General features: G+C 48.7%; 1 protein-coding gene across 5 annotated transcripts in view; it reads left to right on the forward strand.

Moving 5' to 3' along the window:
- Positions 1–96: 96 nt before the first annotated feature.
- fnbp1a (formin binding protein 1a) overlaps positions 97–14,918 on the forward strand; it is a 22,010-nt gene continuing 7,188 nt past the window's right edge. The window contains exons 1-11 of one of the 5 annotated variants that reach the window (XM_081707310.1): positions 97–232; positions 315–402; positions 2,409–2,524; positions 4,566–4,622; positions 5,288–5,435; positions 6,330–6,392; positions 6,739–6,843; positions 7,869–7,883; positions 9,157–9,285; positions 9,530–9,676; positions 13,898–14,077. In XM_081707310.1, coding sequence (XP_081563436.1) covers positions 225–232; positions 315–402; positions 2,409–2,524; positions 4,566–4,622; positions 5,288–5,435; positions 6,330–6,392; positions 6,739–6,843; positions 7,869–7,883; positions 9,157–9,285; positions 9,530–9,676; positions 13,898–14,077 — 1,056 coding nt within the window. In that variant the 5' untranslated portion in view covers positions 97–224. Of the gene's footprint in view, positions 233–314; positions 403–2,408; positions 2,525–2,560; positions 3,725–4,565; positions 4,623–5,287; positions 5,436–6,329; positions 6,393–6,738; positions 6,844–7,868; positions 7,884–9,156; positions 9,286–9,529; positions 9,677–13,897; positions 14,078–14,918 lie in introns of those variants that run through there. The other 4 variants (XM_035522108.2, XM_081707311.1, XM_081707312.1 and 1 more) reach the window with 4 other exon arrangements.

The following is a 14,918-nucleotide window of genomic DNA, read 5'->3' on the forward strand; positions in this document are numbered from 1 at the left end:
TCAACAATTTCTGCTTCATGGACGGACGTTATTTGACTATTATTTTTTCTGACTATTTTTAGGTTTTTTTTGCTCTGGCACCCAGTATCGTTCTTGGGGCGAGCGCCGTACGCCTTGCGCGTGGCTGTCTCCTGTCAGAAGCGGGCGCATGCACGGCGGAGAGGGGCAATATCTTAAACATCTGACGGCGAAACCTAGCGAGCTCATCGTCTGCGGTTTGCAGCATGCAGAGGTGAAGACAGCAGGTGTCGCCGATCGAGGTTTACATCCTTGACGGTTATTCATTATTCCGTGTTTTAACCATTTGCTCCAAGACAGCGTCTACTCATGCATTCGAACAGAGGATTGTTGCGGAGGAACTGCCTCGAAACCATGAACTGCAGTTGGGGGACTGAGCTATGGGTATGTATAGTCGACGTGGGGCTGTGATGGATGACTTGTGCAGAAAAAATACTTTGTGGAAGAATTGTACGCCTTGGTGTACCAAGCCAGAATGTACTCGATCCGTAATGTGCATCAGTAATCGGCAGGTGCACCAGCAGTCTACAGACAGACAGCGAGCGAGCTAGCGCTATCCAGTCTGGGTCCCGTCCGCCTACCTAGCCACCAAGGTACATGATCCGCCCATTTTAGGAGTCGTGCAGGCGAGGAATTATTACGTTTAGGCACCGTGGAATCACATTAGATTTTATTTCTGGATTTTGGGACGTCTTTATACATGCCTTGCATATTTTAAGCAGTCCTAGTTTAATCAATTATTAGCCAGCACGGTTGGCTCGATCACGCAATAATCCGTAGCTAATGCCTGTCCCTGTCTGCATGCAAAATGCACGCTAAATATTCCAGCGTTCCTGCATGGTTGTGACAGATGCATATGACTACGGTTTCGCCTCATTCATTAGAAGTGCACTATTAAAGGAAGGCGCTAACGGCGTGGGATATGCGACTGCCAAGTAACAATGCATCTCGCACTTGCTGCGCACGTGTGATGTAGCCCAGCAGTCTCCGTCTGGATGTTGCTCGTCATCATCGTAGGTGCAGGCCTGATATCCTTCTTCCCCGTGTCGTGGTAGAAGGGATTCAGGCGTTGCGCTTTCTTTGTTCATCTCCAGCTTGATAACAGCGCTGCGGTAGCTTTGGGGGGTTAAACGTGGAACAAGTGCAGCCTAGGCGCGCGAGCGAACTGTGGACGTCGGTAAATAAACTTCACGTGAGCGGGGAGGTCAAAAAGCACTAGCGCCGTATGGCAAACACCTGCACCCTCGCGCCCGTGAAACGCAGCCTTCATCATTTCTGAGCGACGAGGCATCGACAGGCCAATGTCAGCACGTGTTGCCGGTCTGGTATAATTTATCGGATGACTAATTGGTGGGGAGGTGTTCGGACCTCTTGTTTTCTCCGAAACGTGCTCTATCTTCTTCCCACAGTGTCGTCCGATGAGGACCCCTTAGTTCATCGCTGGCCAGTCCTCAGTTATGGACGCTTTAGGTTCACGTTTCTGCTGTAATTTCAGGGGCAAACAGTAACCCATGGAGTAGAAACGTCCTTGAGGACTGAGGCTGGATAACACTAGCCTAGATAGTTCCAGTTGCAATAGATGTAGAATGTTCCCTGGAGGTGTGCGAATGGAGGCTGAACGGCGCACAGATGTGCTTTATCACTGCGGGTCAGCTGGCGGCACACGGCTGTGCCGCGTGCAGCCGGTGGTTCTGGTGGGAGGGGAGGATGACACCTCCCCGCTGCCTCTGAGCGTGGTGGTCTTCCGTGGAGCGTGGAGGGTCCGGCGAGAGGGCGGCAGTGCTCAAAATAGCAAAGTTTCAAACCAGGTACTCGGCGTCGCCGCTTTCGGGCTGCATAACGGCTGCTAGGGCAAGAGAGAGCTACGCCCGACTCACGGTGGATAAAACTAATAAAACCTTTTAAAATGTGGAAAAATTTCAGAATTTGATCCCTTTGGTTTGGCAGTCGTACAGAAGTCGAGCTTAAGATGCTCGGGCGCTGCGGGAAGAACTTGAAGGAAGGAAATCAGTGTCCCAGCGACCCTTAGTGGGGAGCTGCTCGAGCTCGGTAAGGCTGGGACTTCAAACCTGCACCATTCCCACTGTCTATTTATGTGTGGAGGAAATGTTAGAGCACATTTAAAACCATTTCATGACAGAAGACTATTTAATTAAATGTTGACATTGTCTGGCTTGTCTGAGTACTCATTAACAGGAAAAGTCCATGGTGCTAACTCCCGTTAGGTTCCCATCAACTCCTGCGGTGTTAAATGAACTCCCACCATTTCAGACGTGCCACCCAGAGAGAGCCCCTGTGGAGTTAATATGACCGTGGGGATTTTGGTGCCGTGACCTTTAATTAGAGGAACGTGCAACTGCTGAAAGCTCTTCTTTTGTTTTCTCTCTCAGGATCAGTTCGATAACTTGGAGAAGCACACGCAGTGGGGCATCGAGTTTGTGGAGCGCTACACCAAGTTTGTGAAAGAGCGATCCGAAATTGAGATGAGCTACGCCAAGCAAATGAGGTAGGAGAAGAGGGGGGGTGTGGTGTGTTAAAGCCCTACTCACAAACCTTTACCTGGTAGGTCGTGACGGCAGTCCAAAGCCGATACTTGATGGTCAGGCCTTAAAGTTTGTGTCACTGAGGAACTGAGGTGTCGATTTTTGTTATTGTAAGTCCTGCAGTGATGACTATGACGAATGCGTACTCTCGCACTCTGGCTGTTCGGTTGCTGCGTGAGGACCACCCTTGTGTTTCTGTACGTGTCTGGGACCACACTGACCAATCGTTGGGAACACAGTGCAGAAAAAGTTTTTATTCAGTGATGACAACAGGAGATCTGCTGTTACCCACTATAGCACATTTTGAACAAAGCTGCTATTCACTATTCAGTGAACATACTGAACATATGAAGCTGGACATGTTACACGCCAAGCGTGTGCTGCCATGGTTACCGGGTTGCTACGGTGTTGACCCACATTTTGCTAGTCACTCTCTGGTTTTGGTGGGTCAGTGGTTTAGAAATGTGACTAGCGCACCGATAGACTGTCCCCCAGAGAAGACACACACACACACACACACACACACACACACACACACACACACACACACAGTGTCTGCTTCTGCTCCAGTCCTGCATGCGCACGCAGACACACAAGCATGCACATGCCACACATTTCTGCTGCAAACCCTCTGAATTCATAATTACACACCCAGCTGGGGCTTATTGCTGTCTATTGTCCAGGCCAGAAGCACAACACACAGACCCTTTCTCTCTGTGTGGGTGTGGTTCCCATACACGCATGAGAAAATCCCTCTTTTACAGGGAGTTGTGAGTTGGTGCTTTACGAGTCCTGTGTAGTCTTCTAGTCTACGTGTGTTTGGCTGGGAAGAGAGAATAACGTCTCCCTCGTGCTTGCTATTGAGCGCGCAACAAAACGTCAGGATTTATCTGACTCAGAATCACCTGTTAGTAGGCAAACAGCGTTGACCCGTCCTCCACTCATGGACAGTAGCCACGAGAAGCTCGTTGTTCTGCTGAGGGTCTGGGTTTGGTCCAGCAGTCCATGCTGTGCTGCCATGCTGCCGTGCGCCTCCGGAACCAGCGCTAGTGTTTAGTCCCTTGGTGAGCTCACAGAGAGACAGCGAACGGCAGCGCCGGTGCAGCTTTGACAGGAAGCTGCAGGATGGTGATCTGCCTAGCAACACGTCAGCCTACGGGGAGGTACAGTCGGGCGTGTGCGTGGAGTTGGGAGGGAGAGGGGGAGAGAGAGAGAGAGAGAGAGAGAGAGAGAGCGAGCGAGCGAGCGAGCTGCAGACTATAGAAGGGGGTGACATTGTCATGTTCATTAGCATTGTGTGCCCCCTTTTGCATTTATCTGAATGAATGTCCCGGTGTTGGTGTGGGACGCTGTGTGCAGAGACAGTGTTCATTCTGCGTTTCTGTCTGCCGGACTGTGCTGTTTTTTTCTCAGTTCTCCACACTGATTTACAAAAGTCAGCAGTGTGAATTAGAGCGCTTGTCTGAAGTCACGATCGTGAGAGGATTACGGTGGCGACAGGAACAGCTCGTGTTTGCTTTCCACCCTGGAATTGCTTTACTAGACAAAATATGAAGGGTGGAATTAAAAAAAAGAAATATGAATAAAAATATAAACATTCCATGAAAAATGAAGGTATACCTGTAACATCTGGTATATAAAGTTTTATTAGACGATGTTCAGGGTTATGTTTATAGCACATTTGCACGGTGTAATAAAAGATCCTGCTTATAAATTCATACTTAATAGATATATTTAATAAGAATTGTTCTACTTGATGATAATTAATAATTTTGTATTACATATGCAAATTAAATATGCTAATTTTTCATAGCCTAGTTTCCTAAACAAAAAGTATAACAGTTACTCTATGAATAAACCCATAAAGTACAGGCTGTTGTTTTAGTAGAAGCAAATGTTTGATAAAATGTTTATATTGTAGTCTGATTAGGAAATCCTGTGATATCAAAGGCGTTTAATGGACAGTCTGCTGGTCACTGGCTGTTGGCTTTGCTTTGATTACAGAAATCTCTCTAAGAAGTACCAACCCAAGAAAAACTCCAGAGAAGAGGATGAACACAAGTAAGACATTTTAGATTCACTCATGTTGTGCAGTGGGAAACACACAGTGCACACTTTGGATCACCATTGCATATAAACACCAGATTAATTAATCTTGCTAGATTAACATGCAAGAATATATTAACTGCAAAACCACTTTTCAATCATATTAATTAATTAGTAGCCAGATAACTGATACTACTGATAAACCAGTTATCATCATAATAATAAATTTATGTATTCCATTTTGTCTTCCGCTTCCCTATATCTTATCCTGTTGCAGCTCACTGTCGAACTTGATTACTGGCTGTTAGATTTTCAGGCATGTTAAAGCATAAGACCCTGTCAGAGTAATGCTAATGCAGGGGTCACGACCCTGTCAGAGTAATGCTAATGCAGGGGTCACGACCTTGTCAGAGTATTGCTAATGCAGGGGTCACGACCTTGTCAGAGTATTGCTAATGCAGGGGTCACGACCCTGCCAGTGTAATGGTAGTACAGGGGTCACGACCCTGTTAGAATAACACTAGTACAGAAGTCTTCCCCACCTGGAGCGGTGGGGCTCTGCTCTGACATCCTCTGTCTCTCTCTCTCTCTCTCTCTCTCTCTCTCTCTCTCTCTCTCTCTCTCTCTCTCTCTCTCTCTCTCTCTCTCTCTCTCTCTCTCTCTCTCTCTCGTGTCATCAGGTACACCTCCTGCCGAGCGTTCCTCATGACCCTGAACGAGTTGAATGACTACGCCGGGCAGCACGAAGTCATTGCTGAGAATCTCTCCACGCAGATCATCTCGGAGCTGACGCGTTACATCCAGGAGCTCAAAGCGGAGCGCAAAGCGGTATGGTTGGGGGTGCACAAACGTGTGTGTGTGTGTGTGTGTGTGTGTGTGTAGATAAGGAATGTCAAATATGTTATTATTTTGTTGAACATTTCACGCCATGCCACAGCCAATGGTGGGTTGGGCGTTTGGGTCAGTGGGAGTGGGAGGAGCAGACCACTACCCCCCCCCCCCCATCCCACCCCCACTGGGTCGCTCCAAGAGTCTGCAAGTCCTCTGTTTGAGCAAGCTGGGCTGAACCAGCACCATTTGGGGGTGGTGGTAAGACATGATTACGCAACTGTAGGCCAGCTCGTAGCTTGGCAAATAATTTTCTTGTCTGACCTTCATGATGATGGGCTGAAAGAAAGTGCCCTTTTAAGAATTCCAAAGAATGCAGATTGGCATCCTGGGAGTAGGAGGGGTCAAAGATGAGTCAGGCAGAAACGCTTGTGACGCGAGAGAGGTGGCACCGCGACCTCAGTGACCCCAGCAGATGATTTCTGTTACAATAAGAACTTTGTGAGTTGTGAGCCTTTTGTTTTTGGCCGAGCGCACCATGGCTTGGCTTCAGAGGGGCTCACGTTTCATCCGCTCAGCTGAGCTCTGGACGGACTGTCTCTCCAGCGTCGTCTGGACCAGACCTGCATGGTGTTGCGTTCGTTGTCAGCAAAAATCAGGACCGCTTTTAATAGCGCAAAGCCAATAAAAAGTCTTCCTTTCCTCTCCAGAGATGAGCTTCAGATTGTGCACATGGATAAGGTTTAGGCTCGGCCCTTAGCTGGACTGCTGATAAAGATTTTTGTTTTAATTTGTGGTCGGAAAGGGTGGTATTCTGTTCAGGTGGCGCGATGAACATGTGACGAGGCAAACGCAAGGTCCTGATGGTTTTCTTTGCATCTTCTCTTTCTCCAGCATTTTCATGATGGCCGAAGAGCCCAGCAGCATATTGAGAACTCCTGGAAGCAGCTGGAGTCGGTGAGTGCGTCTGCAGACGGTCGTCTCCCGCACACGGCTGAAATTCACACAGGCGTGTCCCACCCATGGGCGTGTCCCGCAGGTTTCCTGCGGAGAGCCGCGACTAGCGGCTCTATTTTGGCCAACACTAGCCTGCCTCCGTGTCCGGGAAACACGCTTGTCCCTTAAGAGCCTGAACTGGGCATGGGTAGTCTACGTTTCTGTGCCCACAGCAGTTCCTCGCACGCTCACTGCGCCTTCCCAGACAGGCCTGGTCAGGTTTTAGTTTGTCCTACAAGCTTCCATCTGCCCGAGCGGCTTCGGGGTGCTTTACTGGTGGCTGATGAGAAGCTTTGGTCTCCTGCAGAGCAAGAGAAGATTCGAGAGGGACTGCAAGGAGGCAGACCGAGCCCAGCATTACTTTGACAAGATGGACACCGACATCAACGTGACCAAGGCGGACGTGGAGAAGGTAAACCCAGCGCCAGGGCGCTCTCTCTCTCTCTCTCTCCCTCCCCCCCCCTCTCTCTCTCCCTCCCCCCCCCTCTCTCTCTCTCTCTCTCTCTCTCTCCTCCCTCCCTCTCTCTCTCTCTCTCTCTCTCTCTCTCTCTCTCTCTCTCTCTCTCTCTCTCTCTCTCTCTCTCCGCCCCTCCCCACCCAAGTCGCCCCTGACTTGCTCCCCTTCTCTGTCTCTGCTTTCTTCCATCTCTGCCTCCAATGACCCAGGATTCTTCTTCTCCCAGCTCCGGGCTTGACTGAAGGGGGACACTGGGTTTTCTGCAGTGTGTTTGGGGCGGATGCGTGTTAGTGATGCACTTGGCTTTTATTCAGACCTTTTCCGCTGCATCCCGGAGAGTCTCGCTCTTCTTCCCACTAACCGTAGCCTTCCCTCTGGGCATGTGCGGTGCTTCCCCGCAGGGAAACTGGACAGTTGTTGGAACCTAACGAGCTGTGGACAGTTTTACAGCCTGTGTCATCAGTCCTTTGGAATTATAAGGGCTGATTCACACTGGCAAGAAATCCCAGAAATCCACTTATCACTGTACCATTAAATGAACTGCCTCTTCAGTTAATTTGATTTTACAGTATGAACCAAAAAAAAGGAATAACCAAGGTGACTCAAATGGTAATTATAAATCAGACTGAAATTTGACAGTATTGTAGTTGTTTTGCTCGTTTCAAAAATCTTCTGCATCCACACACTCCTTGTTTGAGAGAGATTTCATGTTTAGCGGTACACTGCAGGTATACACTCCCATTAAAACCTGATAGTTACAAAGAAATTACTAAGAAGGATGACTTTTTTTGTGTAGGTGTTATTTTATGAAAAAGAAACATCTCTGTATCTTCAGACTTTTAGTCTAAGAAGCCGATTTATTCCAAATAAAAATTGCGGTTCAGCTAACACATTTGCATATCTCTCACCTTCTGCGTAGCAGTACAGGGTGTTGTGACACTAATGGACTTTGTTTCTGTGTTTTTTAACATGTCTCAAAGCGGTGTTCACTCAAGGTAGGTTTACAACCCCGAGTCGTCTCTGTCTGTGGGGGACTGTTAACCTGTTTCCTGTGTGCCCATAGACATCAGCGTCGGTGTAGAAGTGTCTCTTCTCTGTCCAGATCTCCTGCTGTAAAACCTCCCTGTGGGCCAAGCAGTGCACAAATCCACTTGCTCATCAACGTTAACCCTCCTCATTAGCGATTAGTGTGATCCCGTTAGGAAAATTTGCGTCACCAAATTCCACGATTTAAGCGGCCGAGGGAGCACACGTTCCGCGTTCCAACGGTCACGCCAGGCTCTAAGCGCAAAGCAGCCAAATCAAATCTCTGTCCATTTTCAGTGCTGTGTGTCTTGGTCTTTGTGCTGGTGTTGTGCATGCCGTATGGATCTGTGTGCTGGAACCCGCTCCGAGGAATTCTTTTTGGACTCGTTGGCCATTTGGGTTTCGTTTCATTCGTGCGTGCTGTGTCCGTGCGCTGCAGGAGCTCTGTGGTGTGTGTTTTTGTTTTTTTTCCCTGCGGCGTTTCTGTTCCTGTTCTCTATCTATCCCTGGTGCTCCTTCAATCTCTCCCTCCTTCTGCTGCTGTCATGGTTAGGCCTTAGAAGCTAGTTTCTAGGTGTCGTGGTCTCGGAGAGGTGGGTTTCTACTGTCGGATCCTGCCTGTGTGCCCTCGGTTACTGTGCTCCGATGCCTCGGCGGTAATTCCCGAAGCAGGCTTCGTTGCGGGACGACCCCCGTGCCAAAGGTCAAGGCCGCCCAAGGGAGCTGTCCCCTGACTCGTCTACAACCTGATTGCTTTGATGGCTGACCAATGCGTTGCTTACATAATCCGGTCTGTGGGAAAGGCTTGCTTCGCGAAATACCCCCCCGCCCCCGCCCTGTTTGTAAATAAACTGCATGAAATAATGTGAATTTATGTGGTTCTTTTTTGGTTCTGGGTGGTTGGTTGGTTTGAAGTGTTTCCCTGGTGTTCCTAACTCTGTACAGATGTGCAGGAGCAGGCTGTGCGGTGCAGCTCTGCAGGCTGGAGGCCCTTTACGCGCAGCCGAACTGGGCCGCTTCGCTCCATTACCCAGCGGCCCACGCCACCGCTAAAGCGTTATGCACCGCTAAAGCGCTGCTTGACACCAGTGCACATGTTTGTTTTTTGTTTACCTGTTTGTTTGTGTGTATTCAACAGCATTACCCTGTAATGGAGAAACGGGTGCTTTTAAAAAATATTGGACTTGCTGAATATGCCCTTTATTGCCTGCCTCTCTCTCTCTCTCTCTCTCTCTCTCTCAGGCAAAGCAGCAGGCTCAGATAAGGCATCAGATCGCTGCTGACAGTAAGAGCGAGTATCTGTCCTACCTGCAGAAGTTTAATAAAGATCAGCATGAGCACTACTACACCCTTATCCCACACATCTTCCAGGTGAGTTATTACACGCGCGCCTGTACGTACGTACGCACGCAACACTCACATCACATGCGCACTTGCGCTCAAGGCAAGCCAACAGACTTATGGGAACTTTTTTGTTTTGACGGCTCGCGCGTCGGGGAGGCAGGGTACCGCAGCTGGGTACAACTCGCTTGTAACGGCTCGCAGGCCTCCTGCGTCTGGGGCAGTTGGGGGGTGAGCGGGGTGAGCGGTGTGCTAAAGACGCGCGTGTGTGCAGAGGATCCAGGAGATGGAGGAGAGGAGGATTGAGAGGGTGGGGGAGAGCATGCGCAGCTACGCCGAGGCCGAGCGCAAGGTCCTGCCCATCGTCACCAAGTGTCTGGACGGGATGACCAAGGCGGCCGAGTCCATCGAGCCCAAAATGGTGAGCGATCCTTGAGGCCTTTGGCGCAGCAGAACTGTCTAAACTTCCTCTCTGGCTGCCTTCTGTTCATTACATTAGTGCAATCAATGTAAAAAGTTGTTACAAGTACTACTAGTTATTAACAAATGTGTGAAATAATGCAGTTAATTTTGCATGTCAGTGCGGTCTAATTTTTCTAATAAATAAATTTGCAGGGATGTTCTGGCCATATTCCAAATCGACAGGCATTAGGTAAGCCACATTCAGATGACAGATTAACGACGCGCTGCCACAGGCTGCTGACTCCATTACTCTGATTGCCCACTTCACTATGAGTGGCCCACTTTCATGCTAATGAGCCATGCTCGTTGCTAGGTGTTGGCACGCAGGTTACTGCGAATCGTGTACAGCTGTGGGCGGAGCCGGCGAACCGCCCAGTGCTCGCGGGGCCGTCGGGGGCCTCCGGCAGCCAAGAGGCTCAGTTCTACGCCGACTTTGGCGCTAACACACTCTCACCACGTGCACCTGCCACACATTTAAGGAGGCTTAGTGTGTGTGTGTGTGTGTGTGTGTGTGTGTGTGTGTGTGTGTGTGTGTGTGTGTGTGTGTGTGTGTGTGTGTGTGTGTGTGTGTGTGTGAGCCTCTGGGGAGTTTCAGGACCTTTCACATGTAGGTGACACACATCCTCCACAAATACCCCATACTGTCCCCCAATACCCCAATACACATTTACAGCATTTAGCAGACGCTCTTATCCCGAGTGACTTACAAAAGTGCTTTGTCATTTACTCATAGAATATATCCAAGTACAGTATAGTAGGTTAGAATCAAACATACCAATGAACTAGAATACTGTAGAATACAGGGATCAATGCTGATGCCTAGAAGTACAAAATACATAAGGTCTATCTTACAGTGATAAGTGCAATAAACAATAAGTCCTCGAGTTTGTTAAACATAAACAGTACCCTACAATAAGTACTAAATTAGTCAGTCAATAAGGGAGCAGTGTCAGTTGTCCTTTAAATATTCTGCAAATAGACGGGTCTTCTGTCTGCGTTTGAAGACTGCAAGGGACTCTGCTGTCTGGACAGCAAGTGGAAGTTCATTCCACCATCTTGGAGCCAGGACAGAAAATAGTCTCGATGCTTGTCGTCCATGAGACCTGAAGCAAGGTATTTCAAGCCGAGCCGTATTTGAGGTTCGAAGTACTCGAGGTACGGCTCGGGCTTTGACTATTGACCTCGTGTATGGAGGGGCTGGTCCATTTTTGGCTTTGTAGGCAAGCATCAAGGTTTTAAATCTGATACGCGCAGCTACAGGGAGCCAATGAAGGGAGTGCAGCAGTGGAGTAACGTGTGTGAACTTCAGAAGATTGAAGACCAGTCGTGCTGCTGCATTCTGGACAGGTTGTAGAGGTTTGATGGCTCTTAAAGGAAGACCAGCAAGTAGTGAGTTGCAGTAGTCTAGCTTTGAGATCACAAGAGACTGCACAAGCACCTGGGTAGCTTCCTGCGAGAGAAAGGGCCGAATCCTTCATATGTTACAAAGGAGGAATCTGCAAGACCGGGTTAGATTAGAAACATGAGTTGAGAATGACAACTGGTTGTCCAAAGTTATGCCCATGCTACAGGCAGCTTCGGATGGTGATGGCATGGAGTTCTCAAAGGAAACAGCGAGGTCATGGTAAAGGTTGGGAGTTCCTGGGATGAACAAAATCTCACTTTTAATGGGGTTGAGCTTCAAATGGTGGGCCGTCATCCATGACACGTTGTCAGGCAAGCATCCTGAGATACGTTTCGAGACCTGCGAGGGAGGAAAAGAAATAATTGAATGTCATCAGCATAGCAGTGGTAGGAGAAACCATGAGAAGATATTGCATCACCAAGAGAATGAGTATACAAAGAGAAGAGAAGGGGCCCAATACTGAGCCCTGTAGAACTCCAGTGGAGAGTCTACATGGTTTGGATTTGGATCCTCTCCATGTCACTTGATAGGACTGAAACCATCTCCAAGCAGAGCCAGGCACACCAAGCCTAGAGAGAACAGGGAGAAGAATGTTGTGGTTCACTGTGTCAAAGGCTGCTGAAAGGTCTAGAAGAATCAAAACAGGTGACTGGCAGCTTTAGCAGCATGAAGTTTTTCTGTCACTGCTATGAGGGCCGTTTCTGTAGAATGTGCCGGTTTGTAGCCAGACTGATTGGGATCATGCAGCTGGTTCTGGGTGAGAAAAAGAGACAATTGATTATAAACTGCTCGTTCGAGGGCTTTTGAGAGGAAAGAGAGAAGTGATACCGGCCTGTAGTTGGTAACGCTGGAGATCTCAAGTGTGGCCTTCTTGAGGATTGGTACCACCCTGGCAGTTTTGAATGCAGTAGGCACGTATCCAGAAGATAAGGAGTTGTTGATGATGACAGAGATGAAAGTAAGCAGATCTCTTGCGATTGTCTGGAACAGCAGAAGGAATTGGATCTAGCGGACATGTAGTCGGATTGCTGGAAGTCAGGAGTTGAAGGATTTTGTCTGAGGAGAGAGGAGAAAAAGAAGTCAGAGAGTTGGATGTTGGGGAATGCACGTTGATTGGAGGGGTGGGAACAGGGGAAAAGGACTGGAGGATTGCTGCAACCTCCTCAAAGAAGGTGATAAAATCCTCCGGAGTAAGAGAGGAGGAAGGAGGGGGAGGGGGAGAATTAAGGAGAGAAGAAAAAATAGTGAAGAGGTTGCGTGGATCAGATGATGATGATTATTCGAATTTCTCTCTGTAGTAGGACGACCTTGCAGATGTTACTTCCAGTGAGAACTTGGAAAGGAGAGACTTGTATGAGCTGAGGTCTGAATCTACGCGAGATTTCCTCCACCGCCTCTCTGCAGTCCTTCATTCTCTCCTGTGGCAGCGCAGTGTTTCTGTTAGCCAGGTGGCAGGTGGGGAGGACTTAGCAGGTCTAGAGGAGAGAGGGCACAGAAGACTCACTGATGAGGAGAGTGTAGAAATTAAAGTATTTGTAACTGTATCCAAAGAGAGAGAAGACAGAGAGTCAGGGTGAGGAAGGGTGGACACAATAGTAGAAGTAAGGGAAGAGGGAGTTATGGAGTGCAGATTGTGACGGAGGGAGGAGGAACGTGTTGGGGAGGACTGGATGGAAAGAGAAGGAAGGGAGAGAGAGAAGGATAGAAAGTGATGGTCTGAGAGGTGGAGGGGGGTGACTGATGTCCGATGTGGTGGTGGTGCGGGTGAAGATCAGGTCCAGAACATTGGCCGCTTTGTGAGTCGGAGGAGAGTGGTTGAGGGTGAGGTGGAATGCTCTCAACAGCGGAAGGATGCGGGAGGAATGCAGCTTGTCCTCCACAAATACCCCATACTGGCCTCCACAAATGGATTCTGTCTCCACATCTCCTGCATGATCGTCAGGGAACAGACGAACAAACGTGTGAAGCAGGCAAACATTTATACCCACTGTGACAATTTCTCAGATCATGGAAGCCATGTGGAAAATCCAAGATATCCATGTTGCTCAACACATTTGCAAACATTTACATGTTTGAGGGTTTGCCTGGCGAAAAGACATAGAGTGAAATACAGTCCCTGAACCATACTACATTTTAGCTTTAGAAAGTATATTAATTCTGATTAACAAAATGTAGTATTCAGATCGCTATGGAAATCAGATTCTGGACCTCAGCATGCACAGTCACTGCTGGTAGGTGGTCTTGACGGTGAAGCTGGTGTGTTTACCAGAGCCCACCCAGGCAAACAGCCGAGGTCACGGTGTGTTTGCGTTATGCCATCAGGGACCAGGCTGAGTTCAGCAGAACGATAAACCCAACTCACCCCTATAGGTACATGACTTGGCACTTTCTCTCTCTCACTATGTCAAAGGTTCACAACTCCAGTCCTCGAGGGCTGGACTCCAGCACAGTCACTTCCCTGCGTAAACTATTTTACTCTGGGCCGTGGTATCTCAGTACTTAAGGTACCTGACTAGTTGTCAGCTCAAGGAGGTTGCCATTTCAAGCCCCCCGGCCAGGTTGCCACTGTTGGGCCCCTGAGCAAGACCCTTAACCCTGAGTTGCTCAGGCTGTGTTCAGTCAGAATTGTAAGTTGCTTTGGATAAGTGTCAGATAAATGCCATAAATGTGTGTTTGCACAAAGAAACCACCAGGTGGCAGTGCACTGGGTGTCATGCTCAAGGCACAATGCTAACATAAAAAAAAACACACATTATTTTCTTTCTTTGCACCCAGGACACAAAACAGGTGGTAGAAACGTACAAGTCAGGGTTCGAGCCACCGGGGGATGTGGAGTTCGAGGACTACAGTGTGTCCATGAAGAGAGCCGTGTCTGAGTCCAGCTTCCTGAACGCCCGCAGTGAGAGCAGGCGCAGGAGCCGGAGTAAACTGTGGCCTCTGATTAAGAGGAACAAGGTACAAACCGTGGCCTTGACTCTGTCTGGGTGTGGCTGTGAGTCTCTCTGTGTGCGGCTGGATGTGGCTGTGAGTCTCGCTGGGTGTGGCCATGAGTCTCTCTCACTCTGTGTCTGGGTTTGGCTGCGTTCCGCTGAGATGCTGAATGGAGGGGTTCGGGAGCACTGAAAGGGAGACTAGGGGAAAACTTTTAGAGGGGATGGGCTGTTGGGCAGATCAGGTCTAGTACTGGAAAACCCTCTGACTCTCAGATGGCTTACCAGCGATGGATTAATCCTGGTCTTAGACTGATGTGACAGTGGTGAATCAGTGCTAGGAATCTTTTTAGTCTAGGATTAAGCTTTATCTGGTTCTGGAAAAAGCCATCCCCAAACCCATAATATAGGATAATGGCAGTAATCTGTGTGTCTGGAATAACAGCCTGGCGGGTCTTTCACACGCTGACATGAGAATTAGCAAAACCAGACCAGGAGTGGCTGACAGCATTATGGTCTGCAAACTGCAGAAAACGTTGCCATCTGGTGGAGAAACGGCGTCCACGCCTCAACGTTGCTCCTGAGCAGGAACAACAGAACACAGATTCCCTGTCAGGTCAGAACATAATAAGTACACGATGAACCCTGTCTGTTTAATAAGGAAATATACTGACTAACTGAATCTGAAAAATGAGACCTCAGACAGACCGCCTACACCACAGCAGTGAATCATCGCATTAATAAACAAACAAAAGTGGAAACTTAAGGCAAGGAAACATCAGAGTTTTTACAAGAACGCAGACAAACACGCAACCCTTCTGCTCGAGGTGCAACTGCTTAGAAAGGCATGAAGCACGCCTGCCTTA

The sequence above is a fragment of the Electrophorus electricus genome, chromosome 25, assembly GCF_041902795.1.
Source record: "Electrophorus electricus isolate QZ-2024a chromosome 25, ASM4190279v1, whole genome shotgun sequence".
Lineage (NCBI taxonomy): Eukaryota > Metazoa > Chordata > Actinopteri > Gymnotiformes > Gymnotidae > Electrophorus > Electrophorus electricus.